A 26,912-nucleotide genomic window follows, 5' to 3' on the forward strand; every position below is an offset into this window, starting at 1 on the left:
GGGGGGGGGGCGGGAGAAGTGGAGAGAGAGAGAAGGAGAGGAAGAAAGAGATGGGGGAAAGAGAAATGAGAGGGGGAGGGGGAGAGAGAGAGAGACAGACAGAGAGAGAGAGACAGACAGAGACAAGCTGCCTCACCAAGGAAGGCTTGGCATCTAGAAACTAAGGGGTTTGATTCATTCCAAAACCACCTATGGGGAAACTTTTGTTCTGTTGAGGTCCACAGGTTCCCAGAAGATTAAAATAATCAAGGGCTATATAAGTCATAACAGGGCCAGACAGAGGAATTTTGTATTAACCAGAACTCAGAAATAGATGGTTCATCGGCACGTCTAAAATTAAGCTGCTTTACATGCAGCTAGATATTGCAGCAGATTACATGCTGGACCTGGAGTCAGAAAGACCTGAGATGGAATCCAGCCTCAGACACTTACTAGTCTTGCTATGGGCAAGACACTTAATCTCTTTCCTCAACTATAGAATGGATCACAATAGCACCTACCTCCCAGGGTTGTTGTGACAGAGGACCAAATGAGATAATATTTGGAAAGCACTTAGTGCCTGCCTGCCAAACGGTGAGCACTATACAAATGTTAGCTATGATTAAAATGCAGCCTCAGACACTTACTAGCTGTATGACCCTGGGCTAGTCACTTCACTTCTGCTTGCCTCAGTTTCCTCAACTATAAAATAGGGATCATAATGCCGCCTATTGCCCAGAGTTGTTGTGAGGATCAAATGAGTGTTTAGCACAGTGCCTGGCAAACACTGGGTGCCATATAAGTACTAGTTATTATTATTATGGTGTTCCCTCCAACTCCTTGCCAAACCTGCCCCTTCCAGATAATGCCTCTATCTCTGTTAATGACACCATCATTCTTCATATTACCTCATCCTCTCTTACACACCTTATCCATTACCAAATTCTGGCTGTTTCTCCCTCCTCTTTGCTCCCACTAAAATGATCCTAGCTCAGGTCTTCATTTCCCCTCTCCTAGAATATTATAATAACCTCCTAACTGGCTGCCCTGCCTTTAGTCTATCGTTATGGTAGAGAGGTCTCAGAGGGCCTAGGTTCAAACTCAGACTCTGCTTCTACCTAGGACCAGGGGCAAGTAATCTCCTTGAGCCTCATTTTTCTTGTCTGCAAAATGAAGGTCTTGGGCCAGATGACCTCTAAGATCCCATTTATCTCTAAATCTATGATCCCATGATCACATCTCAGGGATGTGTTAGAGACCATTCTAATAGGCTGGTTGTTAACTTTTCAATGAGATAGAAATCAGTAAATTAATTGAATTAATTTGAATTAATTAAATTTGATTTTTTTGAATTAAAGCTTGATTTTTAGTTTTGTTGATTGTCTAGACTTAAGAAAATGATGGATAAAATGTGAACAATACAAATAAAACTTAAAAGCATGTCATGTGCACATTTTTCCGGCAAGTTGTTAAAAACTGACAGCATCCCCTGGTTTTAATTTATCTTTTATACTCTGTCCAAGTTATCCTTTTCTTCTTCTTAGAAAAAAAAAACACCTTACCTTCTGCCTTAGTACCAATTCTAACACAGAAGAATAGCAAGGGCTAAGTAATCAGGGTTAAGTGACTTGCCCAGGGTCACATAAGCTAGAAAATATCTGAGGTCAGATTTGAATCCAGGTCCTCCCGACTCCAGACCTGGCACTCCATCCCCTGTGCTACAAAGCTGCCCAGTAGTTATCTCCTTAATGGACTGCCATAATCATATATCATTCCTTTCCTCAGAAGCCTTCACTAGGCTTCACAAAGGACTAATAATAAACTATGCTATCTACTTCCTGACTCAGAGGTGATGGATTCAAGATGCAGACATTTTTGGACATGGAAAATAGGGGAATTTGTTTTGATTGACTATGCATATTTGTTAAGATTTTTTCTTTTAAATTGGAGAGGTAGAAGGGAAAGAAAATACCTATTAATTGAAAAATAAGATAAAAAGAAAGTTTTGTTTTTAAAGCATTCAGTAGTTCCTCACTGGGTCACTAGGTGGATAAGATCATAGGGCATGGAGTCAGGAAGACTCATTTTCCTGAGTTCAAATTCAGCCTCAGACACTTACTAGCTATGTGACCCTGGCTAAGGCCCTTAACTCTCTTTGCCTCAGTTTCTTCATCTATAAAATGAGCTGGAGAAGGAAATGGCAAATCACTCCACTCTCCTTGCCAAAGAAAACCCCAAATGGAGGTCACGAAGAGTCAGACAAGACTGAAGAGGGATGAACAATAAATTTTCGTTGCCTATTGAACCAAGCTTACACTTCTAATACTAGCATTCAATGCTTTCTGATATCAGTCTCCTACTTACCTGTCTGCTGTTTCCCTGTACATCTCCTCTTCACGTAGTCTGTGTCTTTTCCAAACTAGACTATTTATTATTTGTATCTTTCCTCCAACTCTCTTGCTTCTTTTTTTAAGTGAAAAATTTATATTTTATTTTTGTTTCCAATTACGTGTAAGAACAAATTTTTACATTCACTTATTTTTTTTTTAATTTTTGCGTTCCAAATTCTTTTCCTTTCTCCTCTCCCCACTTCTTGAAAAGGCAAGCAATTTGATACAGATTATCCATGTGTCAACTCTTCCATTTCTATGACTTTGCTCACACTATCCTCCTGCTTGGAATGGTGTCTCCCTCCCACTCCCTATTTCCTTTTCCTAATAATAATAGCCAACACTAATATAGTTCCTATTATGTACCAGACAGTGTGATAAGCATTTTATCATTTTCTTTGATCCTATTCCAGTTGCATTTGATGATTACAATAACTCTGAGAGGTAGATGTTATTATTATTCCCATTTTATAGATAATGAAACTGAGGCAAATAGAGGTGAAGTGACTTACCCAGGGTCACACAGCTAGTAAATGTCTAAGGCTGCATTTGAATTCAGGTCTCCCTGACTCCAGACCCTGTGCCATCTAACGCCCATCTATTGAAGCTCTTTCCACCTTTTGAGGCATAATTTAAATGCCACTTTTATTAAATGCCATTGAAACAATTCCCACAGACTTCCAGAATCTTGGAGCTGAAAGGGATCTCTGAAGCCATGTAGTCCAATCCATACATAGCTAAGAATCTCTTCTACGATATTCCCCACAAGTGATCTAGTCTTCATTTAAACATTAATATAATATAGTAATATATGATAATTATACTATTATATTTATATTATAATTATATTTTCTATATGATTTACTTATACTATGTTATTTATTATTGATTATATAATATGATATATTATATCATTAACATTATATGTTAGACATAATTAATATACAATAATAAACATTAAAATTAAAAATCTAATGAAGGAAAGAGATTCATCCTGTAACTTACCAAAGTATCCCTCTGTGGATACCACTCCCCATATGTGTGGTTTCCCACTATTAAAGTATCAGCTCCTAGAGTGCAGTGACTATCTTCTGCTTAGAATTGATATCAGTTCCAAAGCAGAAGAATGGTAATGGCAAGGCAATAGGAGTTAAGTGTCTTGCTCAGGGTCACACAGCTAGGAAGTGTCTGAGGTCACACTTGAATTCAGAACCTCCCATTTTGTGATTTAGGCTCTCTCATGGAGCCACCTGGCTGCCCCTTTCTAAGTGCTTAAAAAATGTGGCCTCATTTGACTTTCATCACAATCCTGGGAGGCAGGTGTTATTATGATTCCCATTTTATAGTCGAGGAAACTGAGGCAGAGGTAAAGCGCAGGGTCGCGCTGTCCCCAGCTCGGTGAGGGAGCCAGGGCGGAGCGGAGCTGGGCATCCTCCTATTTGCTTTTGCCTAGAATGAGCTGCGTTTCTGAGTTCTGCCCACTCCAGTGGGCGCGAGATTAGAGACTCGCGGAGATTCCGAGATGTTCGTGACTTTAGTTCTAGACTGTGGCTAGTGAAGGTGGACCGGGAGGGAGGGAAAGAGCAGTAACGGGAAGAGGCAAAGACCCAAAGAGCGAATGAGAAAAAGCCACACAGAAAAGGGAACGGCCAAGAGCCAGGGATTTCCCCCTGCCCACGCCCCCAACCTTTGAATTCTTGGCATTTCATCGCCATCTAGTGGTCATGTTTGAAATTGCTCCGAAAGACCTTTGAGGCTGTGGATGGGTACCGGCATCCATGAGGGCTGGATCCTTCATCTGCCCAAGATGTCTCACAGGGCAAGGGGAATAGCACCGAACAATGTCATTTGTACAAGCAAGAAGACAAATGAACCACGGCCAGAATTTCCAGCAAACTTGAAGAGAGACAGACAGAGACAGGACACAGAGACAGAGACAGAGAGAGACAGAGACACAGAGAGAGACAGAGACACAGAGAGACAGACAGACAGAGACACAGAGACAGAGACACAGACATAGAGATATAGAAAAAGAGACAGGGAGAGACACAGACACAGAGAGACAGAGACAGAGAGACAGAGACAGACAGAGATACAGACATAGAGATAGAGAAAAAGAGACAGGGAGAGACACAGACACAGACACAGAGAGACAGAGACAGGGAGAGACAGACACAGAGACAGAGATACAGAGGCAGAGATACAGAAACAGAGACAGGGAGAGCCAGAGAGACAGTGAGACAGAGACAGAGACACAGAGATACAGAAACAGAGACAGGGAGAGACAGAGAGGGACACAGGCACAGACACAAAGAAAATGGAGAGAGAGAATGTGGAAAGACTGAAGAGAATGGAGAGAGAGAATTCTACGCTAGGGCTCCTGTTTTAGAGTTCTTCTCACCAAGGAGCCATCAGGGTTGAGACCTCCCAGGGCCAAGTGAGTCCTCATAGAATCTGCCAGCTTGGCCACCAGCCTCTCTTGAACTGAGGGGGGCTCTTCCTGGTAGGGATAATTGAGACAATGACTTGTCCCCTATCCTTTACCTTAAGAGAGGGTTAATAGGGGATGGGGGGAAGATAGGAAACAGAGGTCTATTGGTCAGTCTTTCAATTTCTCCTCCCATTAGAGGACCAATCCCCAGTCCTAGGTACTGGAGGAGAAAGATCACAAGGGAAGAACAAATATGATTTTAGTCCCCGGAAAGACTTGAGGCTTATGGGAGACAAGACACCCCTTCTACCCACAAGCCACACACACACACACACACACACACACACACACACACCAGGACATAGAAACAGAGAGATCTGGACATCAACACTGAGGAATTTGGTGGGGGGGGCGGGGGATTGAAGTCAGTGTGTGGTTTCAAAGCAGGCTTCCCAGGGGCAGGAGAGGAGAGGGAAGGGACAGGGTAGGGTTGGGCATTCTTACCGGGCATTGGACTAGTAAAGCCAGTGCTTCCTTATAGTGTTTCACAGCCTGGTCAGGCTGCCCCAGACAGACAGCTGCAGCCCCTAGCCCCTCCAAAGCTTGCCATTGTCCCTTCATATCCCCTAGGGAAGGAAAACCTAAGGAGATGCTCACCCCTTCACACGCATAATTCCCCAACATATTTCCCACCTTGTGGGTAGAGGTTAGGGGAGGTGACTTGAGGGAGAGGAGATTTTGCCTTCTACACCTATAGGTCTATGAACCCTTCCTCATCCTTCACCTCCCCTCACTCCAACATTTGGGAGAAAGGGTAAGCTGACCGAATTAAAATACCTGGCCACTGGTACAGTCAACAGCCTCTCCAGCAGCCAAGTAATCACACCCCACCTCACCCAGGAGGTCCCCCAAACCTTCAGCACCCCCACCCCCATTGGCTGACTTCCATCAGTAAGGCTTCGAAGTCTCCCCCTGCAGCAAAGGAAGTCCACCCCAAGCCCTACCATCCACCAGCACGAGAGAAACCCCCTTACCAGCATCTTGTGCAGCCTGGAGGGCATGAAGATAGTTGTCCCTGGCAGCCTCGTGTTCCCCCAACTGACTCAGGGCAAATGCCAGGCCCCCAAAGCACTCGCCCTGCTCTTGCCGCTGCCCGGCTGACCCTGCCAACAGATCACCAGCCATAGGATAGAGTGCTGGCTGGCAATGAGAGTGCCTGGATTCCTCTCCTCCCTCCCTGGAAGCCCAGGGAGAGCTCTCAGCAGCCTTATGTACAGCCTCCCCACCCCAGTATGGTGTCAGCATCCCCCACCCCAGCTCTGGGGCTACAGAGGACACAGTGTCATCTAGAGAAAAGGACAAGGGCCTTGGGGTCAGAAGAATTGGGTTTTAAATCTGATTCCTCCACTGGCTACAACGGCCTTGATTTGTGAGTCATGTTCCCTTTCAAGGTCTCAGTGTCCTTATCTGTAAAAGGGGAAGATTGAGATATAGGATTTCTAATGTCCTTTAAAGTGCTAACACTCCATGAATGCCCATAGGATTTAGAGCTAAAAGGAACCTTTGAGATCAGTCCTTCATTTGGTAGGGGGGCAGCTAGGTGGCATAGTATTAGGGTACTGAGCCTGACCCAAATCTGGGCTCAGACACTTGAGGCAAGTCACCTAACCTCTGTTTTCCTCAGTTTCCTCAATTATAAAATGAAGATAATAATAGCATCTACCTCCCAGGGTTGCTATGAGGATCAGATAAAATAATAATCGTAAAATCCTCACGACAATGCCTGATATATAAGAAGGGCTCTAAATGTTAGCTTATTAGCTATTATTGTCCAAATCCAGCCTCAGACACTCAGTGATCCTGGATCTGTCACTTAACCTCCGTTTGGCTCAGTTTCCTCAACAGCAAAATGGAGATAAAATAATACCGGCCTCCCAGGTTCTTGTAAAGATCAAATGAGATATCTGTAAAGTACTTGGCATATAGTCCTTAGCCTTATATAAAAGTTAGTTATTTTTTGTTTTTATTATTTTAGAGAAGAGAAAACAGAGGGTCAGAGGATCACCTTGCTGAAGGTACACAAGTAGGAAGTATCAGAGTTGGGATTCAAGGCGGTGACTTCAACCTCTGAGTCTCCTGCTCAAAATCCTGTGTCCTCAGACTCCTTGTCCTGAGCCTCCCGACCTACCATTCCCTGTTGTATCCCATCTGCCTCCTTGGCCCCTACCCCAATCTCCCCCTCCCCGCCATCCCCGTGCAGCCAGCCTGGGCTTGAGGCTCCAGGTGCCTACCATGCAGGGCAGCAGCTTGCCGGTGGAGGTCCTGCGCCTCCTGGAAGTTCCCCAGAGCATTGTGGGCAGCGCCAAGGTTCCGCAGCACAACGGCCTTGGCGCCTGGCTCCGGACACAGAGGCAGAGCCTGAAGGAAGCTCTCCGCCGCCAGTGGGAACAGACCAAGCTGGGAGTAGCTCAGGCCAAGGTCATTGTAGAGCTTCCCTAGGGGGCCAAGGAAGGCAAAGGTCATGTCCTGAGGATGGTGGGCAAGATATGTGCCATCCACCCTTGCTGTCTCTCCCTACTCCTCCCCTCTGTTTTTCCCCCATTGCCTTAGTAAGTATAAAGCAAGTTTCATAGATTTATAGGATCACAGGATCTGAGCTGGAATGACCATCTAGTCCAACACCTTCATTTTACAGATAAGAAAACTGAGGCTCAGAGGAGTTCAGTGACTTGCCCAAGGCCACACAGTAGTCTTGAGCTCAGTTCCCGTGATACCAGGTTTAGTGCCCTTTCTACAGTTCCCTGAGTGTGAGGGACTTGCCTTGGGTATACAAAGCTGAGGAGTGGTATAAAATAATATTTAAAATATGCATCTATGATCTCACACGTGAGAATGGCAGGCACAGAGCTACATTTTTGCCTCAGCTGCAACATTAATGAATGCTGCCTTTTGCCCTCTGGTCTCACCCAGAAGCCTCCGATTGGTACTCTTCTCTGCCAGCCTCCTGCTGTCCTCTAGCACCTGCACCACTTCTCCCACCTTGCACTGCTTGTTCTTCAGCATGCATCTACCAGCAGCTCCCAGGGCCAGGGCTGCAGCCCAGGGTCTCCCTGCCTGGGCATAAGCCCGGCTCGCCTCCCTCAGGTAGTGGGCTTCTTGTTCTGGGTGTCCCAGGGCCTGGTAGCAGGCTGCCATCTTCTCCTGGGCTCCCCCTTGGTCTCCCTGGGGCTGATAATGGCCCAGGGCCTTCTGGTACCACACCAAGGCCTGAGGTAAATCACCCAAGGCCTGGTAGGCCAAGGCCACATTGAAGCACTGGTCACCATGGGAAGAGCCCTTAGCCTTTTCTTCTGGTTTGGCCCAGAGAAACAGCCTGAGGCCGCGTGCAGGGTTGCCTGTTTCCACATAGGCTGCCCCAAGGTTAAAAGCACAGGCCTTCAGGACTCTGGGGTCCCTGCTTCCCTGGGTCTCCAAGGCCAAAAGAAAGGCTCTATGAAAGCTGGCCAAGGCCTCATCATTCCGGCCATCCCTCAGGGCTCCATGCCCAGCCTGGGTGAGGGTCTGGATACTGGCTTCCAGATATTTCTTCTTTCTCTTCTTCTTCTTGGTTGGCTCCACTTGAGTCCCTGGCCCCAGGGAAGTGTCCTCAGAAGCAGGAGAAGACATAGAACTGAAAAGATGGGAAAAGGATCTGTTGGGGGCAGCTAGGTGGATCAGTGGATTGAGAGCCAGGCCTAAAGATAAGAGGTCCTGGGTTCAAATGTGGCCTTAGACATTTCCTAGCTGTGTGACCCTGGGCAAGTCACTTCACCCTCATTGCCTAGCCTTTACCACTCTTCTGCCTTGGAACCAATACACAATATTGATTCTAAGATGGAAGGTAAGGGTTTTTTAAAAAAAAGAAAAGGATGATTTAATCAGCCACAACTACTTTCTTTCTTTCTTTTAAACCCTTACCTTCTATCTTAGTATCAATTCTAAGGCAGAAGAATGGTAAGAGTTAGGCAATTGGGGTTAAGTGACTTGTCCAAGGTTATACAGCTAGAAAATATCTGAGGCCAAACTTGAACCCAGGACCCCCCAACTCCAGGCCTGGCACTCTATCCACTGTGCTACCTAGCTGTTCCTCACAATTACTTTCAAAGCAGGATCCCTTGAGCTCAGTTCTGTCCCTGGACAGTTATGACCCTCAGGAATTTCCTCTCGTGGTCTAAATCCATCCTTACCAGCTGCAGAAGTCTTATCTCTCATTTTTGTCTGGTAGAGAGAGCCCAGAGAGTATTAGTATAAACAGTGGAAAGAGTAGTGGTTTAGACCCAGAAGTCCTAGGTTCAAATCTCAGCTTCAAAAATAATTTGCTGATGGTGGGGTACAGAATTTAATCTCTAAAAGTCTCTTTTTTTTAACCTGTAAAATGCTTTGCTATGAAAAAAGTCTTTGTAAACCTCAAAATATCATAGAAATTTGAACGTTTCTTTTTATTAGATGATAGAATCTTAAGCTGAAAGAAACTTTAGGCAGGTAGGTGGTACCATAGATAGAGCATTGGGAATGGAATCAGGACAAATTCAGCTCAGACCCTTACTAACTGTGTACTAGCTGGGCAGTCACTGAACCTCTGTTTGCCTCAGTTTCCTCAACTGTAATGAGGAAGATAACAGGACCTACCTCCTAGGGTTGTTGTGAGGATCAAATGAAATAATATTTGTAAAGTATTTAACACAATGCCTGACACATATTAGTTGCTATATAAATGTTTATTCTCTTCCCCTAAAGCTCTGAAAAATGTAGACTAGTCCCCATTATGGATCCTCTCCTCTACAATTATCCTTAGTAGTGTCTCATTCTCTAATAATTTCTCCCCATCTAGGTACCCTCTGTTGTCTAGTCATTATCTCTTCTGTATTGACTAAAAGGTGGAGACCAAAATTTTTTTTAATTTAAAAATTTTAAATGAAAAATTTTAATTAATTAATTAAAAAGATGGAGCAGAAACACCAAAGCTCTCCTCCTCCTTCAGAAGATCCTCCCTTCAGAGCCCTCGCTGCTACTTCTTCTCTTTCCTCTTTGTCTTTTCAGTAGTGCAAGATCTCTGGCCTTAGCTCTGTTCTGATCTTTAACAAACGCAAAACCATAGAGCTAAGCTCCAAGAAATCTTAGAAATCACTTAATCCAACTCCCTCAATTTACAGATGAGAAAAATGAGCCATAAAGAGAAGCTAAGTATATTTCCAAGATTGCTCAAGCTAGCAAGTAGCTGAACTGGCCTCACTCTCCCAGCCTGATCCAATAATCTTAGAACTATAGAGACTTCAAGGTGAGGGCCCTGTTGCCCATACCCCTGCTTCCATAAAGGATTTGCTCCTACAAGAAATGACAGAGTTGGGGTTCCAACCCAGATCTTCTGATTCTTTCCACTCTATTCCATCTCACTGCCTCTTGCTTACACTATTTTCAGCTCCTTTTAAATTCTGGAACTCAAATATAGAAATTGTAATGAGGAAAGTTTTGATGAGGAAGGGATACCTGTATTTCCTTCCTGTCTCTCTGAAAGTCTCAAAGCATTTATTTCACCCTGCCTACACTTACCAGCTGTGTGACCCTGGGGGAGTCATTTAACCCTGTTTCCCTCAGTTTCTTCATCTGTAAAAATGAGCTAGAGAAACCATTCCAGTATCTTTGCCAAGAGAACCTCAATATAGAGTTTCGAAGAATTGGTCATGACTGAAATGACTGAATAACAATACTCAGCATAAGAAAAAAGAGGTGAAGAGAATTCAGTTGTACAATTGTGACTCCCAGTCCCTCCCTCATGGTCTGAAGACATGCACACATACAAATACACAAGTCGTTGTCCCTGTGATGGGGAGGGGGGGGGTGGGAACATGGTCATCCTGTCTCCTGACACAACTGATACACTGTCTCCATCCCTAGGGCACCCCTTAGCACCTTCACAGAACAGGTACCCCCTACCTCTTGCTGCATCTGCCTCCGTGCTGCCTCTCTGGGATGGCTCCTCAGACTTGGGTTACATCTGCTCAAAACCTCGAGGGTCACTGTGACAACCCAGCAACACCCTCCCCTCCTAAGGGATTCCTTGAGTGACAGTTCAGGCGTCCTATCTGAATTCTGACCCTTTAAGGTGGAGCTCTTTTCAAAGTCATGGGATACCTGGGCTCTCATTAAAATTGTATTTCTTCCCTTTTTACCTCTCCAGTTTTACATTGATTCTATTGTGTTTTCTCCTTGCCTCAGTTTCTTCCTAATGGACAAAGGAGTTTAGAGTTTCCAGGTGGGGCCACTAAGTGGAAAGTGCTCTGTGAGCTATAAAGGAGCCTACATCAATGGGTATTGAAGATCCCAGTTTAATACTTGTAATGCAAGAGAGACTTGTGACTTTGTTAGTTTCCAGCTTTGTTAGATCCTTTCATCTAGAGTGAAGCCAAGCTTTGACTTAATAGATGATCTTAGAGAATTTCTGGTGGCCGATTTTTTTTTTTTTAAATTTTAGGAATGTTCTTTGCTTTTATGTCAGTCATTCCTCCAATCTCTCCCACCTTCAAAGTGAACTTTCCATCATAAAGGAAAAGGTTTGGGTAAAAATTAGGAATCTGGGACAAAGTTAAACTACCAAATTCCACATCTATCATTATTACCATTGCTATTGGAAGTGGACAGAATAAACTACTGCCCTGGAGCTCTAGTCACAATACAATCTGCCTAGATTCAAAGTTCCCTTCCCAGGTTTTCATTCCTGGAGTTTGCCATAGAATGTAAATTACACAGTGCCGGGTACATAGGGATAAGGACAGGAGTCTGGACCTATGATTTTACTGGCAAAGGGAACTCCAACAAATGAAAATCTGCACTTTCTTTGTAATTTATAGATTTTATCAGTTGCCTTCACTGAGACCTAGTTAGTATGTATATATGGAGAGAGAGAGAGACAGAGAGAGACAGAGAGAGAGAGAGAGAGACAGAGACAGAGACAGAGACAGAGACAGAGAGACAGAGAGGTCAGGGTTGGACCTTGAATTCAGGTCTTTTTGATTGGAGGAGGGCTCTCTACCTATTTTCATCATGCTGATTCTCAAGTTATTTGTTATTGGCTGATGGTTTCCAATATTTCCAATGAAAAGAGTGTGATGCATTTCTTTATCACTGGAACCAAGACTGGGCATTCTAATTACTTCATTTTATTATTCTTTTTGTTTACAGTATTGTAGTCATTGTATGGAGGGTCTTTCTGGTTCTCCAGACTTTACTCTATGTCCCTTCATACCAGTTATATGTAGAAATGGACAAGACCTTTGGGTCATCAAGTCTAAACTCTTCATTTTCTAGTTGAGGAAACTGAGGCCAGAAGAGGTTAACTGACTTGCCCAAGGACTCTCAGGTTACTACCAGTACCTGCAGACAATCCGGTGACCCGATTCTCAACTCAACTGGGTCCTAAGGCAGCAGACCCTTGGGGATGGGGGTTGAGGCAGGAGTCGGGGAGCTATAGTGAAAAGTGGGACTGAGGTGATGCAAAGCGGGAAGCAGGGAGCTGGGGATACTTTGAGAGGGCTGGGGTTACATTAAGAGGAGAAGAAGGACCTGGGGAGTCAAAAACAAGAAGGTGCAGGAACTGGGAGCTGTATAAGGAATGGAAAAGGGTGCCTAGAGGAAGGAGGAAGGGGAAAGGCTTAGGGTTATAGTGAGGAGGGCGCTAGAATGACAGCGAGAGGAGAGGAGTGGCAAGGGGTACAGAGAAGAAGGGGAGGGGCTAGAAAGAGACCGGACTCTTCTCCATCCAGGCGGGAGAATACAATGTACCTGGAAACTTCAAATCCCAGCAGCCTCCGCGGCGCAGGCCGGAAGTATCCTGACTGGACTGTTGCAACTTGCGAGGGGCGGTGGCGGCGGGAGATTCAAACCTGGGAGCAGGAGAAGTAGGAGCTGGAACTGAAGCCGGAGCCGGAGGAGGAGGAGGAGGATGGAGGGGAGCGAAGCAAGGCCGGCCAAGGTGGCATGTAAGTGGCGGATCGAGGCTTAGGATCGATAAGGGACGGGACTGAGACCAGAGGCGCGGAGAGGCGCTGGGGCTGGGGTCTGGAGCACTAGGTTTGGTAGCACTTGCGAAGACAAGAAGTATTCTTTTTAAATCTTTACCTTCTGTCTTGGAATCAAAACTACGTATTGGTTCTAAGGTAGAAGACTGGTGAGGGCCAGGCAATGGGAGTTAAGTGACTTGCCCAGGGTCACACAGCTAGGAAGTGTCTGAGATCAAATTTGAACCCAGAATCTCCCGTCTCTGGGCCTTGCTCCCAAATCACCGAACCATCTAGCTGTCTCCCTCAAAAAGCATTTATTAGACACCTAAAATATGCCAGGCACTGTGCTAAGCGCTGCTATGCCTTTCGAAGAGCCTCCGGAGTCCTGGGTTTGAGCCCAACAGACTAGAACCACTGTCCAGGAGACCTCAGCTTCATCTGGAAAAATGGGGCGTGGGGGAAGAACTGCAAGGCTCAATACGAAAGGTCGTTAGGCCAGGCTGTGAGTAACAGGATTTTCCATAGAGAGGAATGGGATTAGAGGGCTTCGAATTAAGTCAATCGATTTAAATTAGACAAAAGCTTAAATGGTTATGCAATGAACTATGCTTTAGTTGACAAAATGCTCAAGTTTATAGTTTATAAAATGCTTTAGTTATAGTTTAGTTTATAAAATGCTATCTGTTCAACAAGGCTGTGAGACAGACATTTCACTGATGAAGAAACTGAGGCTTACAGATATTAATTGCCTAGGGCTATGATTGTGTCACACCTGGAACGTGATGAACCCAGGTCTTCTGACTCTTAGTTTAGAGCTTTTTACAGCTCACTGCCTCCTGGGAATTCTGGGGTTTCAGTCCTGCCTCAGGGTGGAAAGAGAACCCTCCCCTTGCTCCTTCAAACCAAGGTTCCTTTATTTAAGAGAATTCCAAAAAGTGAATCAATAGCTCCTGAGAATGAGCTATAGTCTCTAGGAAGTCTGAAAGAGTGAGCCCTATTTTGTACACATGCACACGCCCACACACACATACAAAGAGCCCTGCCCAATTTTCAATTCATAGCCTTGAAGTGAAGTCATTTTCCCAGTTTACTTTCCAGGCTTAACTGCCAGTCCTTTTTCTTTTCTCTCCTTCCTCACATTAACTGATGGATTTGTTACCATTGGCCTGTCATTTGGAATACAGTCCTGAGAGTATATTTTTGAATATACTCACTTGACTGCCAATTTAAATTAAATCCTCAAAAAGAAATTTGACAGTCAGCTAAAAATAATTAGCAATAGAAATTAAGTGCTGGGTCAAAAATAAATTAACTGAATTCTTTCTCTACTTTTAGTTCATTCTGAGTTCATTTGTCTTTTGGAAAGGAGCTTTTCTTTATTGGGAGCTTGGGAGTGGGTCAGTAAGTGGCTTAATTGTGTCTGCTAAAGTAGATGTTTCTTCAGAATGGTGGGGTGGGAACTAGGGAAGTAGTAGGTAGGAATCCAAAGAGCCCTTGTGAAATATGACTCATGTCAGTAATGATTTGATGAGTAGTTTTCTATTTTGACTATTCTGGAGGGTTTTTGTTTTTTTTTGAAGGTTGCTTGGATCTTGAATTTGTAAAGTTGTAGAATCTGAGGGTTCAAATACAAATATACTCCCTGTGCCAACTATAATGCACTTCTACCTCTTTATTTGTCAAAATCCTTCTGTCTATGCTCAGCCAAGATGCTACCCTCCTCCATGAAGTCTTCCTTGAAACCCTTCAGCTGACAAGGTTATCTCCTTAAGTTTGTTCCTCTATATTCTTTCTTTATGCCTTTTCATAGATTGTCTCCCAGTGGATTCAATGCTCTCCTTCACCTCTGACTCTTAGAATTTCTTGTTTCTTTCAAAATCTCAGTCAAATACCACCTCCTACATAAAGCCTTTCCTGATTTCCCCAGAAAAAATTTGCCTGTATTTATTTGTATATATTTAGTGTATATAGATATATAAGTTGTCTCCCCCCTGTAGGACATTAACTCCTTCAGGGCAGACTTTAATTTTTTGTCTTTCTATGCCTAGCACAATGTCTGGAAAATAAAAGGCATTTAATAAATGTGGAATTTCTAAAAATATTTTTATCTCCAGTGCCTACCATTTTGACCTGCAGATATGAGACATTAATTAATGTTTAATTGAACTGAGAAGTAACATTAGGGGTATTTAGTCTAATTTTAGCAGATATATATTTGACAGGTGGTCGTCTGGCTTTTACAAAAGCAAAAATCATTTACCTCCTTGATTTGACCTTTGAAAGAACCAGAAGTAGACTCTTGGGGAACTCTTAGTTAAATAGGAAATTGGATAGAGATGGGGCTAAGAATTCAGGTGACTAGTGCTCCTGACATCCCTTCTGGAGGAAGGGAAGAATATGGCAGGTAGGAAGGGGAGAGGGTTGTTGGAAGGAAGAATGTGAGGTTTCCTGAAGGAGGAAACTGTGGGAAAAGTTAGGAAAGAATCAATAATAATTGTAAAGGTGAGAGAAAGACATTTGGACAAAGGGGAATACCTTCTGAAGTTTAAGAAGGTAGTGACCATTGTGCCTGGGCAAAACCCATCTGAACAAGGAATACAAACTAACTTGGGTGAAATCTAGGGAGCTGGGGGATGTGTGATTGTCAAAAAAATGGAGTTCTTGCAAATTTTCAAGAAATGGAGGGATTTTATTTGAGGAAGACAGCTAAGGATAGAAATTCTAAATAGGTATTCTAATGCCCTTTTGATCTGCCACTGACCATGCTGTACCTCCCTTGTTCCAGATGAGCGCCTTACTGCAGAGGAGATGGATGAACAGAGGCGGCAGAATGTCGCTTATCAATATCTATGCCGCCTGGAGGAGGCCAAACGGTGAGTAGAGGTGGGCAGGAAGAGGCCAAAGGATGAAAGGAGGTGGGCAAGGTAAAGTTAGGTGGGAGTGGGAAAGCCAAGGTATGAGTGGGAGTGGGCAAGGAATAGCCTTTGGGTCAGTGGAGTTTTCAAGGGACCAGTTAACAAATGTACTTCTCCATTCTCCTACTCCCTCTGGCCCAATCCCAGCTAAATTATTTGGGTTGATATCACAACAGCACCTTTCTGTTTCTTTCCTCTAGGAATTATAAGGGGAGAAAAAATGGGTAGCCTAGAGACATGATGATGTTGGAGAGATACAGTGGTAAAAGGTCATGCATGGTCTTGGTTCAGTCTTCTGTCACATTTTCAGAGACTTCCCTGGCATTCCTCAGAGGGTAGGATAGGATTAAAGGTGAGACTTAGGGGGTCTGAAGGCTGTCTTCTAGCCTCTAAAGATCTGCCATACAGAAGGAGATTAATATTACTCTTCTCTGCCCCAAAAGGCAGAACCAAGAGCAATTCCTGAAAGTTGGGGAAAGGCATATTTTGGTTTGCTGTTAGTTAGGCTCAATTACAAATACAAACTAGAATGGGCTACCTCTGAAAGTAATGGCCATAATAATAGCTAGTGCTTACATAATGCTTTGCAACAACTGTCTCATGTGATCTCCAAAACAACCTTGGGAGATGGGTGCTATTATTAGCTCAATTTCTACAATTGGGGAAACTGAGGCAAACAGGAATTAAGAGACTTGCCTAGGGTTACATAGGTAGGAGGCATCTGAAGCTGGTCTTCCTAACTCCAGGCCTGGTATATTATCCACTTTGCTCCCTAAATGCCTCACCATGCAAGTCTTCAAGCAAAGACCTGTTTCCATACCACCTGTTGGAGGTATGGAAAAGGGAATTCTTGTTCAAGGATGAGTTGAGCCAGATGCCCTTTGAGGTCTGTTCTCCAAGACTCCAAGGTTCTGTGATTCCATGAATGCTCCTTTCTCCCAATTCTTTATTTGAAATAGAATTAGGGATGGGTCACTAGAAGGCTTGAGTAGGTAAAGTGCTGGGCCTGGAGTCAGTTTCCTTATCTGTAAAATGAGCTGAAAAAGGAAGTGGCAAACCACTCCAGTATCTTAGCCAAGAAAACCCCAAATGGGGTCACACTGAAACAATAACAACAACAAAGGTCAGGTACTAGAACTGTAGGATTTCATCAATAAAGGGAATTACCAGATAAGGAAACTCCTACCAGTGGAGGCTGAGGCTTTGTCTGTCCTTATTTTTAAAATTAATTTAGAATATTTTTCCATGGTTACATGATCTTTGTTCATGGGTCTGGGGAAAAAAATTAATGTCTTTACATTCACATAGAATTTTAGGTTTTATAAAAAATACTTCCCCATTTGTCATTTCAATTGACCCACAGTAACTGTGAGAAAAGAAAGGCTTGTTCTCTCCCTTTCTCTTCATGATTATATGTGGCTTAATGTGGTCATCCACCCCATTCCTCTGAGGACAGGTTTTTCTCAGATGCAAGGGACGTTTAGGCTGAGGATGTCATTACCGTTTTGTAACCTCAGGAACTGAGGCTCTGGGGATGATTTCCTCAAACTCACACTACTCTTGAGTAATGGGAGCAGGGCTAGACTGCCCAAGTCTCCTGAGTCTTAAAGTCATCTCTTCCTGTCACACCATCCTGCCTTCCCGATTCCATGCCCTCAAGTTTACCTATCACTCTTATCATCGTCAAATCATGGCTAAATGCTCTGGATTGTAGAGATCGTGTAGGCAGACACAGCCTCTGCCCTCTGGGAGCACTTTCCAAGGCAGACATGCTGATGAGGACAGACACAGACAGTAAGGGACACGTGGAGAGAATGGTGAGCAAATGCTCTGCATAAGGAAACAGGGAAAGTCTTAGTTAAGGCGTGTTTGATGTTCAAAATAGGGAGAAATCAGTGGAATCTCTTTTCCTCTCTAGGGTTAATTTGGAAAGATTTTCTGGAAGGGAAAATAATCAAGCTGGAAGGGAAGGAGGTTGGAGTGAGGAAAGAAAGTTCAGGAGGAGGGAGTCTTCTCTACATGAATTGAAGTGGACATTTTAATATTTAAGCACATGGTACATAGAGCCAGTTAGGTGACACAGTGGAGAGAGGATAGCCTGGAGTCAAGATAGATCTGAGTTTATATCCAGCCCCAGTCACCTAATCTCTGTCTGCATCAGTCTCCTTCATCTATAAAATAGGGGTGATGATAATAGTAGCTACCTCTTTGGGTTATTGTGAGGGAAAATTAGAAAATATTTACAGATTTCTCTGAAAATCTTAAGGAGTTATATTAATAAATGCTAGTTAATAATAGTATTAGCAGCAGCAGCAAAAGCATTGAGTTTGAAATCTGCCTTCCCTTTTACTCCTCCATCCCCCAACACCATATTTCTTATCTTTCTCCTCCTAGTTCCTTATTGGGAAGATAGATTTCCATGCCTTTCTGAATGCGTGTGTGTGTGTGTGTGTGTGTGTGTGTGTGTGTGTGGTGTGTGGGTGCGTATTCTTCCCTCTTTGAACCAATTACAATGAGAGTAAAGTTCAAGCACTGTCTGCCACCAGCCCCCCATTTCCCTATAAAAGTTCTTGTGCACCTTCTTTTTATGAGAAAATTTGCCCAATTCCATCTCTCCCTTCTCTCACTGCATATCTTTCTCACTCCTTTATTTTTTTTTTTTTTAGATCATCCTAACATAATTGACTTATATTCATGCTTTCTGTCTGTATAGATTCCTTCTAACTGCTGTAATAATGATAAAGTTATTAGGAGTTACATGTATCATTTTTCCATATAGGAATGTAAACAATTTAATTTTATTGAGTCTCTTATGGTTACTCTTTCATATTGACCTTTTTATGCTTCTCTGTGTATTATGGTTAAATGTTAACTTTTCTATTCAGCTCTGGTCTTTTTATTAGGAATTCTTGAAAGTCCTCTAATGAAATATTCATTTTTTCCCTGAAAGATTATACTAAGAATTTTGTTAGGCTGGTTATTCTTGGTTGTAATCATAGCTCCTTTACCTTTGATATCATATTTCAAGCCCTCTGCTCATGTGGAAGCTGCTAAATCTTGTGTGATCCAGATTGTGGATCCATGATATCTTTATTGTTTCTTTTTTTTAACTCTTATTTTCTGTTTTAGAATTGATTCTAAAGCAGAAGTGATAAAGGATTAGGGAATTGGGGTTAAGTGACTTGTATTACATCTAGTTAAATTGTTTCTTTCTGGCTGCTTACAATATTTTCTCCTTGACTCGTGAGCTCTGGAATTTGGCTATATTTTATGCCTCAGAGTTTTTCATTTTGCGATATCTTTTAGGTTTTTGGTGACTATTCCAATTTCTATTTTATCCTCAAAATCTAAGATATCAGGACAGTTTTCTAAGATAATTTTTTGAAATATATCTAGGCTCTTTTTTTGAGCCTGGCTTTCAGGTAGTCCAATGATTCTTAAGTGATCGCTCCTTGATTTCTGTTCTAGGTCAGTTGTTTTTCTGATGAGATTGTTCTCATTTTTTTCTTTTGTTTTCCCCCCATTCTTTTGAATTTGTTTTATTATTTCTTGATATCTCATGGAGACATTAGCTCTGCTTGCCCAGTTCTAATTTTAAGGAACCATTTACTTCAGTGAACTTTTAAATCTCATTTTCCATTTGGCCAGTTCTGCTTTTTATATAGTTATTTTCTTCACTGATTTTTTTGTGTCTCTTTTACCTTCAGGTTAATTCTACTTTTTAAGGTGTTAAATTTCTTCATTTTTTTTTTTGTGCCTAGCATTAATTCTCTTTTCATAATTTTCTTGTCACTCATTCCTTTTCCTATTTTTTTCTCTATTACTCATCTCTTTCTTTAACTCTTCCAAGAATTTTTGCTGGTCTTGGATCCAATTAACATTTTTCTTTGAGACTTTGCTTGTAGCTATTCTCACACTGCTGTCTTCTTCTGAGTTTATGTCTTAATCTTCCCAGATACTGTATATGGTCTTCACTACGGTGAAGTCATTCATTCATTCATTTATTTATTTATTTGCTCATTCATTTATTTATTTATTTATTTATTTATTTATTTATTTATTTATGCTATTTGCATGTTTTCCCATTTTCCTATTTCTCAACTTTACACTTTATGTTAAAGCTGGGCTCTACTCATCTGTGGGTGGGAAGGCATTGTCCCAAACTTTAGGCTTTTTTATGCTGCTGTTTTCAGAGCTAGTTTTGGGAGATCTGCGAGTTTTTTTGGTGGTTCCATAGTGGTGTGGTCACTGCTCCCTGGCCTTTGCTCTAGTTTTTACCTAGGAAAGACTCATGTTCCTCTTGGCCCAATTGTAACCTGGGCCCCTGCTGTCTTGGGATCATTAATGCTCCTCTCTGCCCTAGAACTATGATCCAGAACTGCGTATGAGCAATGGAATTGCCTAATAGCAGCAAGTCTTGCACCTAGGGTCAGCAAAAGGTCCCCTGTAATCTCTTTCTGACCAGTTGTCCAAACCTCCTTACCATCTCTGGTCTGAGAACTCCCAAAACTATGGCCATCTCTGAGGCATCCAGTGGTGCTGCCGTGGTGTGGACTCTGGGCCAGCTCCCACCCCGGTGTCCAGGATGTTTCATTGTACTAGATGATTTCTCCCAGCTCTAAATCTATAATTCTACATTTTCAGGTGTATGGAGGCAACTTGAGAGATGATAAACTGAGAACAAATAGGGGAACAGAGAGTAAAGTGGGGAAGAGGGACTTTAGTTCTGATCTAGAGTCTAGAGGACCCAGGGTTCAGGGTGCAAGATTCAGATACCTTGAAATGAATTCAGTGTAGCTATAGCCTGCCTCTGTCCTAGGAGCCTAGCCAGAGGAACCATAATCTACTTAACTCCTCTGACTTTGCCCACAGTTGGATGGAGGCCTGCCTGAAGGAAGAGCTGCCTTCTCCAGTGGAGATGGAAGAAAGCCTTCGAAATGGAGTCATTTTGGCCAAATTAGGACACTTTTTTGCCCCGGATGTTGTTCCCTTCAAAAAGATCTATGACTTGGAGCAGATGCGGTATAAGGTGAGGGGCCACCTGAAGACCTAACTTTCTTTCCTTCTTCCCTCCTTTTCACCCTTGAAAGGGACCCATTATGGATCATCTTCCTCGTCTGACCATGAGCAGATTTCCTAAAGACTGAATGTCTGGTTCTCTTGAGTATAAGGGACACCTATAGTAGGCTTTGAGAAATTAAGTATCCCTGGCCACTAGATCATTGTATAAACTGTTCTCCTAATCCAAGATAACCTGGTGCTACTCTCCACCTGCCCCTGTGACTCCCTTCTTTCCCATCCTAGTTCTAGATACCCCTTCCTTTTGGAAACTTCTTGGGCCATACTTTCTCCCTGCCCTTTCCCCACCCAGCACTGGGGCCTAGATTTCCATCTTTATTATCTTCCCTGGTCAGGCTCAGGGTCTGTCTGTGTCCTGGGCCAGTGTTGTCTCCCAAGCACACTGGATCCTCCCTGTGGATCTCCCCAACAGTGCCCAGCACAGGCTCTGCCCACAGGGGCTCTCAGGAATATATGGGGACTGACTTTCTTTTTATCTATTTAGGTAAATGGCCTACATTTTCGTCATACTGATAACATCAACTTCTGGCTGACTGCAGTGTCTCACATTGGCCTACCTAAGGTAACTTTGGACCTATTTGGGGCATTAGAACTGGGACCTATCCCTCTCTCCTCCTGTCCCTCTGTGTCTCCCTCCATCAATTCCTTTGATTTATGGCTCCCATGTTCCTTAATGACTAGCAAAAGCTGACAGAAACATCCTTTGGATTGATAAAACTTAACTTCACACAGGCCATGCACTCCTTTTCTAATTGTACAAGGAAGAGAATTTCCCCCCTACACTTTTCTTCTAAGTCCTGAGGAGTTGTTAGGATGTGTGTAATAGGAGAGATGATCTGTGTATATAGTGTATATAAAACACTTTGCAAACCTTCAAACCTTATCCAAATATAGCCCCTTGTCTGGCACATCATTAAGTGCTTAATAAGTGCTTTATCTACCCAAATATCTATATTTTCAGGAAAAAGACAGTACATATTCTGGCACTAAGATTGCGTAATGGAACTCCTTTCAAAAACTGGCAGAAACAATAGCAAAATATTAGACTATTAGCTGCCTGTATTGATGTACATTTCCTCCTATTTTTCTCCTGCTTTGGGAGTATGTGAGAACCAAGAAATCAGAGCATAAAAGCTTATTGTATAAATTTGCCATTGCTTTCATATGTTTGTCCCTTAATGTCGTATGAATTTATATCAATGTTGACTTTTCCCCATCTAGTAGGGAATAGGAATAGGGGCAATTGGGTTATGGATGAACCTGGATCATTGAAGCAAGATGTAAATACTGTGATTTAATTCCTATAAAAGATTTGCAGGTGAGAAAACTCCCTCTAATAATAATGAAGATTATGTAAATACTCTACAAACTACCATCTTTCTATTTTTTTAAATCCTTACCTTCTGAATCAATACTAAGAGCTGTAAGGGCAAGGCAATTGGGTTTAAGTGACTTGTCCAGGGTCACACAGCTAAGAAGTATCTAAAATCAGATTTGAACCCAGGTCTCCCTGACTTCAGGTCCAGCAGCTGTCCCTTTAACCTATAAACTTGAAGGTTTCCTAAATCAATGAGAGGTTAAGTGATTTGCCCAAGTCCAATAGCCAGGATGTGTCCAAGACAGGACTTGAACCAAGCTTGACTCCAAAGCCAACTTTCTATCCACTATGCCACCCACATTTAGAAAGGTCAAAAAATGGTGCCCTGAGTTTCTTTTCTCCTCAAACTGGGTGCATTTACTAGGCACTAATAGGTTGGCTCCTTCTACAGACCTTTCTTCCTGAGACGACAGACATCTATGATAAGAAAAACATGCCACGTGTGATCTATTGCATCCATGCCCTGAGGTGAGCAAACTTCTTGTCATCTTGTTTCCTATGTACAATAGAATATCTCATCCAGCTGGCACTGTACTAGGAGGGATGAAGGAAGGACCAGAAGGAAAACTGTCAAACATTTGAGAACCCAGATCTATATCTCTGTGTATATCTGTAATGCCATAACTGTGGGTGGAGGCTGAGATGGAGATGTACCTGGGTGGTGATTGGAGAGTGGGCCTTCCACAGGAGTAGGACTAGAGCCAGGACCTTCAGGTAAGGTCAGCCTTGTATAAGTGGTGGATAGATTTTTTTTACCCCTAAACCTTACTTTCTGCCTTAGTAACAACTCTTAAGACCGATGGGCAAGGGCTAGGCAAATAGAGAGGTAAGTGACTTATCCAGGAAATATCAGAGGTCAGATCTGAACCCAGGATCTCCCATCTCTGGGCCTGGCTCTTTATCCACTGAGCTACCTAGCTGCCCCGGATAGATTTTTAATGACCCTCATCCCAGATGGATATCAGGAATCTATTACAGAGAGAGATATTCCTTGAATTTTTTTTATTTCTTTGAAAAAATCTCAAGCCTTCTCTGTAGTTCTTTTTCCTTCCTTTCTTTCATTCTTTTTCTCCCTTTTTCTTTCTTCCATCCATCCCTCCTTTCTTTTTCTTAAAAAAAAAAAAAAACACAAAACCTTACCTTCTGTTTTAAATCAATACTAAGTATCAGTTCCAAGGCAAAAAACAGTAAGGCTAGGCATTTGGGGTTAAATGACTTGTCCAGGGTCACAGTGAGGCAGTATCCAAAGGCAGATCTCCCATTTCCAGGCCTGGCTCTCAATCCATTGAGCCACTTAGCTGCCTCTCTGTAGTTATCTTTCAAAAAGCTTTGCTGTTGGTTAGTTATAGAGAACTGTGGGAGCCTAAGGTCACTTAGTTCTTTAAGATGGTTGAAGGAAGAAGTTTCCCTCGTGATTTTATCTCCTCGGTTTTTTGTTTTTTTTTTCAGTCTCTTCCTTTTCAGACTGGGATTGGCACCTCAGATCCATGACCTATATGGCAAAGTAAAATTTACAGGTGGGTTCACTTCCTTCTCTACCCAGCAATTCAATTCAGTTAGTATTTATTAAGTTCCTACTATGTGCAAGGCACTGGCAATGCAGAGATAAACAATCCCTGCCCTCTGACCTTGTTGTATAAGGGAGGCTAGGCCTATTGGGATTTAGTATTGCACAGATCAGCAAATATAAGATAATTTGAGACAGGAGAAGGAATAAATACCAAGCAATAGAATCAGCAGAGACCCTACTTAGGCACTTGACCTAAACCTTGAAAGAATTTAGAGATTTTAGGAGGCAGATATGAGGAGAGGAATACATTCCAGGGCTGGGGAACAGCTTGTATAAAGATGAATGTCAAATTTGTGGTAAGTAGCAGACTAATTTGGCTGGAATGGAGGGTGCGTGGAAGGGAGCATTAGGAAGTATGTCTAGGAAATTAATGGCAGGCCAAAAAGCTTGTATCTTATCCTAGAAGCAAGAAGGGGATGCTGACGATATTTGAGCAGAGCTGCCACATGGTCATGACTGTTTCTGGAATCTTATTTTGGAAGGTGGATTAGAGAGAGGAGAGATTAGATGCCAGAAAGCTAATTAGGAAGCTATTACAATAGTCTGGGTCAGTGATTGGGCAATCTACAGCCTTCGGGCCAGATGGGGCCTCCTGAAATGTTCTATCACAGAGTACAACATTATTCCTAATCTGATGAATACAATGAGTAGGATACAATAAATGAAACTTTGAAAGAGTTGCCTTAGAAACAAACTGACATGAGCATTTCCTTTCCTTTGGCCCCCTCTTTAAAAAGTTTGCCCATCGCTGGTCTAGGTGAACGATGATGAGGGCCTGAGCTGGCTTAGTGGTCATGTGAATAGAGATGGGGGATAAAGTAGAGAGAAGTTGTAAAGCTTGACGATTGATCAGTTGTAAAGAAGGGAGAAGGAAAAGATATGGGTCACTCTGAGTTTGTGAATCTGGATGACTGATGAAAAGATGGCATGCTTAATGGAAATAGGAAAGTTTTAGAAGAAGAATGGGCTTAGAGGAGACATATTGAGCTGGACGTGTTGAGTTTGAGCTGCCGGGGGAATATCTAGGTGGGGCTGTAGTTGGCTGTGTGGAACTCAGGACTGGAGTTCAAAAGAGAGATAGGACTAGACATATAGGTTTGGGGGTCATCTCTGAAGAGATATTCAACCCATGAAAACTGAGGAGATTACAGAGAGAATATAGAAAGAGAAGAGCAGGGGGCCTGGGACTGGTCTCTGGGAAAGACCTATGCTTAAGGGCAGTGGGGTGGGTGATAATCCAGCAAAGGGGGCCATGAAAGAATGTTTAGACGGTCAGGAATAGAATCAGGAGAGAATATCTAGGAGGAGAGCATGCTTGATGACATCAAAAGCTACTAAGGAGTCAAGCAGGAGATGGATGGGAAAAAAGCCATCCAATTTAGCAGATAAAGGATGACTGGTAATGAAATGTTGTGGGGGGTAATCTCGGTTGAAGAGTAGCTTTGGGAGCCAGATTTTGAGGGATTGAGAAATAAGTAGGAGATGAAAAAATGGAAGCAAAGGGCAGGGTCCTGTCTTTCCAGGAATTTGGTTCTGAAGGGAAGAATTGCTAACAGGGTAGTTAGCAAGGTCCCCTCCCTACAGCACAAGGGGCTTTGAGATTTCAGGGCCCTGAATTTACCTGTGATTTTTTTGCAGAGGAGGAACTCAACAACATGACTTCAGAGCTGGCTAAGTATGGGCTGCAGCTGCCAGCATTCAGCAAGATTGGGGGCATCCTGGCTAGTGAGCTTTCTGTGGACGAGGCTTCTGGTAGGTAGCAAGCTGACCTTTGCACAATGAATGATAGGAGTGGTGCTTTGAATGAATGGGAAACTCCAGCTTGGTGGGTAGAGAAAACATCCTAAAAATGAGGTTCTCCTCATCTCCTACATACATACATACATACTAGCATAGATGTCTTAAGGGAATAATGATGTCCATGTGGAATGAGAATCGTCAGAATCAACCAGGGTTCACTTCCACCTGAAGTTTGCTTCTTGTCCCTCGATCTTGTTTTCATGCCTCATTCCCCTTCCCACCCCCAACACCCTTATTCTTCACTTCTGGCTTTTTTAGTCCATGCTGCTGTCCTTGCCATCAATGAAGCGGTGGAGAGAGGGGTAGTGGAAGACACTCTGGCTGCACTGAAGAACCCCAACGCCATGTTAGGGAACCTCCGGGAGCCCTTGGCTGCTGTCTACCAGGAGCTGCTAGCCCAAGTAAAGATGGAAAAAGTGGCTAACTCCAGGAACTGGGTGAGGAGAAATCCTGAGGCTCAGGTTCCCATGTGCTGGGTTGGAAGCTGGGGAGGGAGGGAGATCTGAAATCCCATGCCAGAAAAGTTTAAGAAATATTCATTTGTCTGGGTGGTCCACAGATATAGGAAAGAGGGCAGAGCAATGAGAAGGTCTAGATGATACTGTGGCATCAGTGGACTGACTGCAGGATTTGGCATCAGGAAGATCTCTGTGTTCAAATCCTATCTCTGAAACTTACTAGTCATGTGACTGACTATAGGCAATATATTGAACTTTTGTCTCACCTTTTATTTCCCTTTATGTAAAAAATTAGGATAATACCAGTTTTTGTACTAGGCTAGATTCCTGGAGTAGTGGGAGTTGAGGAGCCAGAAGACTTAGCTGAAATCTGATGGAATGAAGGAAGAAGAAAAGTAATGGGAGGCCTTGTTTCAAGTTGACTCCTCTAACATTTCCATCTTCTTCTTAGTACCTCCAGGACAATGGAGAGAACCATGACATCTATGACCGGTACCTGACTCAGGCAGAGATACAGGGCAATATCAATCAAGTCAATGGTAAGAGGATGAAAGAATTTGGATTCTGATCATAGAGGTGTTGGATCAGATGATGTCTAAATGTTTCTCCCATTCTGAATCTACAAATCCAGCATCCTTTCCACTTCTGTGCTATTGATGCCTTCGTTGTAACACATGGAACTTGACTTTTTATATATATATATTTTAAATAATTTTTTATTTTTAGAAAAATTTTCCATGCTTACATAAGTCATGTTTTTACTTTCCCCTTCACTCCCTCAACCCCCCACCCCCTCAGCTGTAGCTAATTCACATTTCCACTGGTTTTAATATGTGTGGTCAGTCAAGACTTATTTACACATTATTGATAGTTACA

At 43.0% G+C, this 26,912-nt stretch overlaps 2 protein-coding genes across 2 annotated transcripts in view; one reads left to right on the forward strand and one right to left on the reverse strand.

Annotated features, from left to right (window-relative positions):
- Nucleotides 1-4,740: 4,740 nt before the first annotated feature.
- On the reverse strand, nt 4,741-8,466 carry TTC24 (tetratricopeptide repeat domain 24). The gene is made up of 5 exons (XM_044675036.1): nt 7,767-8,466; nt 7,092-7,295; nt 5,835-5,963; nt 5,305-5,426; nt 4,741-4,869 (listed from the first exon to the last, which is right to left on the reverse strand). The coding sequence occupies exons 1-5, from the start codon at nt 8,464-8,466 to the stop codon at nt 4,741-4,743; spliced, it is 1,284 nt and encodes a 427-aa protein (XP_044530971.1).
- Nucleotides 8,467-15,629: 7,163 nt separating this feature from the next.
- Nucleotides 15,630-26,912, forward strand: part of IQGAP3 (IQ motif containing GTPase activating protein 3) — a 64,117-nt gene continuing 52,834 nt past the window's right edge. The window contains exons 1-8 of the mRNA XM_044673720.1: nt 15,630-15,709; nt 20,624-20,780; nt 21,315-21,392; nt 22,600-22,676; nt 23,658-23,725; nt 25,417-25,530; nt 25,837-26,015; nt 26,497-26,575. Of these exons, the coding sequence (XP_044529655.1) occupies nt 15,645-15,709; nt 20,624-20,780; nt 21,315-21,392; nt 22,600-22,676; nt 23,658-23,725; nt 25,417-25,530; nt 25,837-26,015; nt 26,497-26,575 (817 nt within the window). The 5' untranslated portion in view covers nt 15,630-15,644. The remainder of the gene's footprint in view (nt 15,710-20,623; nt 20,781-21,314; nt 21,393-22,599; nt 22,677-23,657; nt 23,726-25,416; nt 25,531-25,836; nt 26,016-26,496; nt 26,576-26,912) is intronic.

This window comes from Gracilinanus agilis, chromosome 4, assembly GCF_016433145.1.
Source record: "Gracilinanus agilis isolate LMUSP501 chromosome 4, AgileGrace, whole genome shotgun sequence".
Classification (NCBI taxonomy): domain Eukaryota; kingdom Metazoa; phylum Chordata; class Mammalia; order Didelphimorphia; family Didelphidae; genus Gracilinanus; species Gracilinanus agilis.

Excerpts from the sequence above, each read along its gene's own strand:
- TTC24 (XM_044675036.1), bottom strand. The coding sequence starts at position 8,466 with ATGTCTTCTCCTGCTTCTGAGGACACTTCCCTGGGGCCAGGGACTCAA. Across the intron at positions 5,964-7,091 it reads GCAAGCTGCTGCCCTGCATG|GGTCAGCCGGGCAGCGGCAA; the intron begins GTAGGCACCTGG and ends ATCTGTTGGCAG. Across the intron at positions 4,870-5,304 it reads CTTTACTAGTCCAATGCCCG|GAAGAGCCCCCCTCAGTTCA; the intron begins GTAAGAATGCCC and ends TATCCCTACCAG.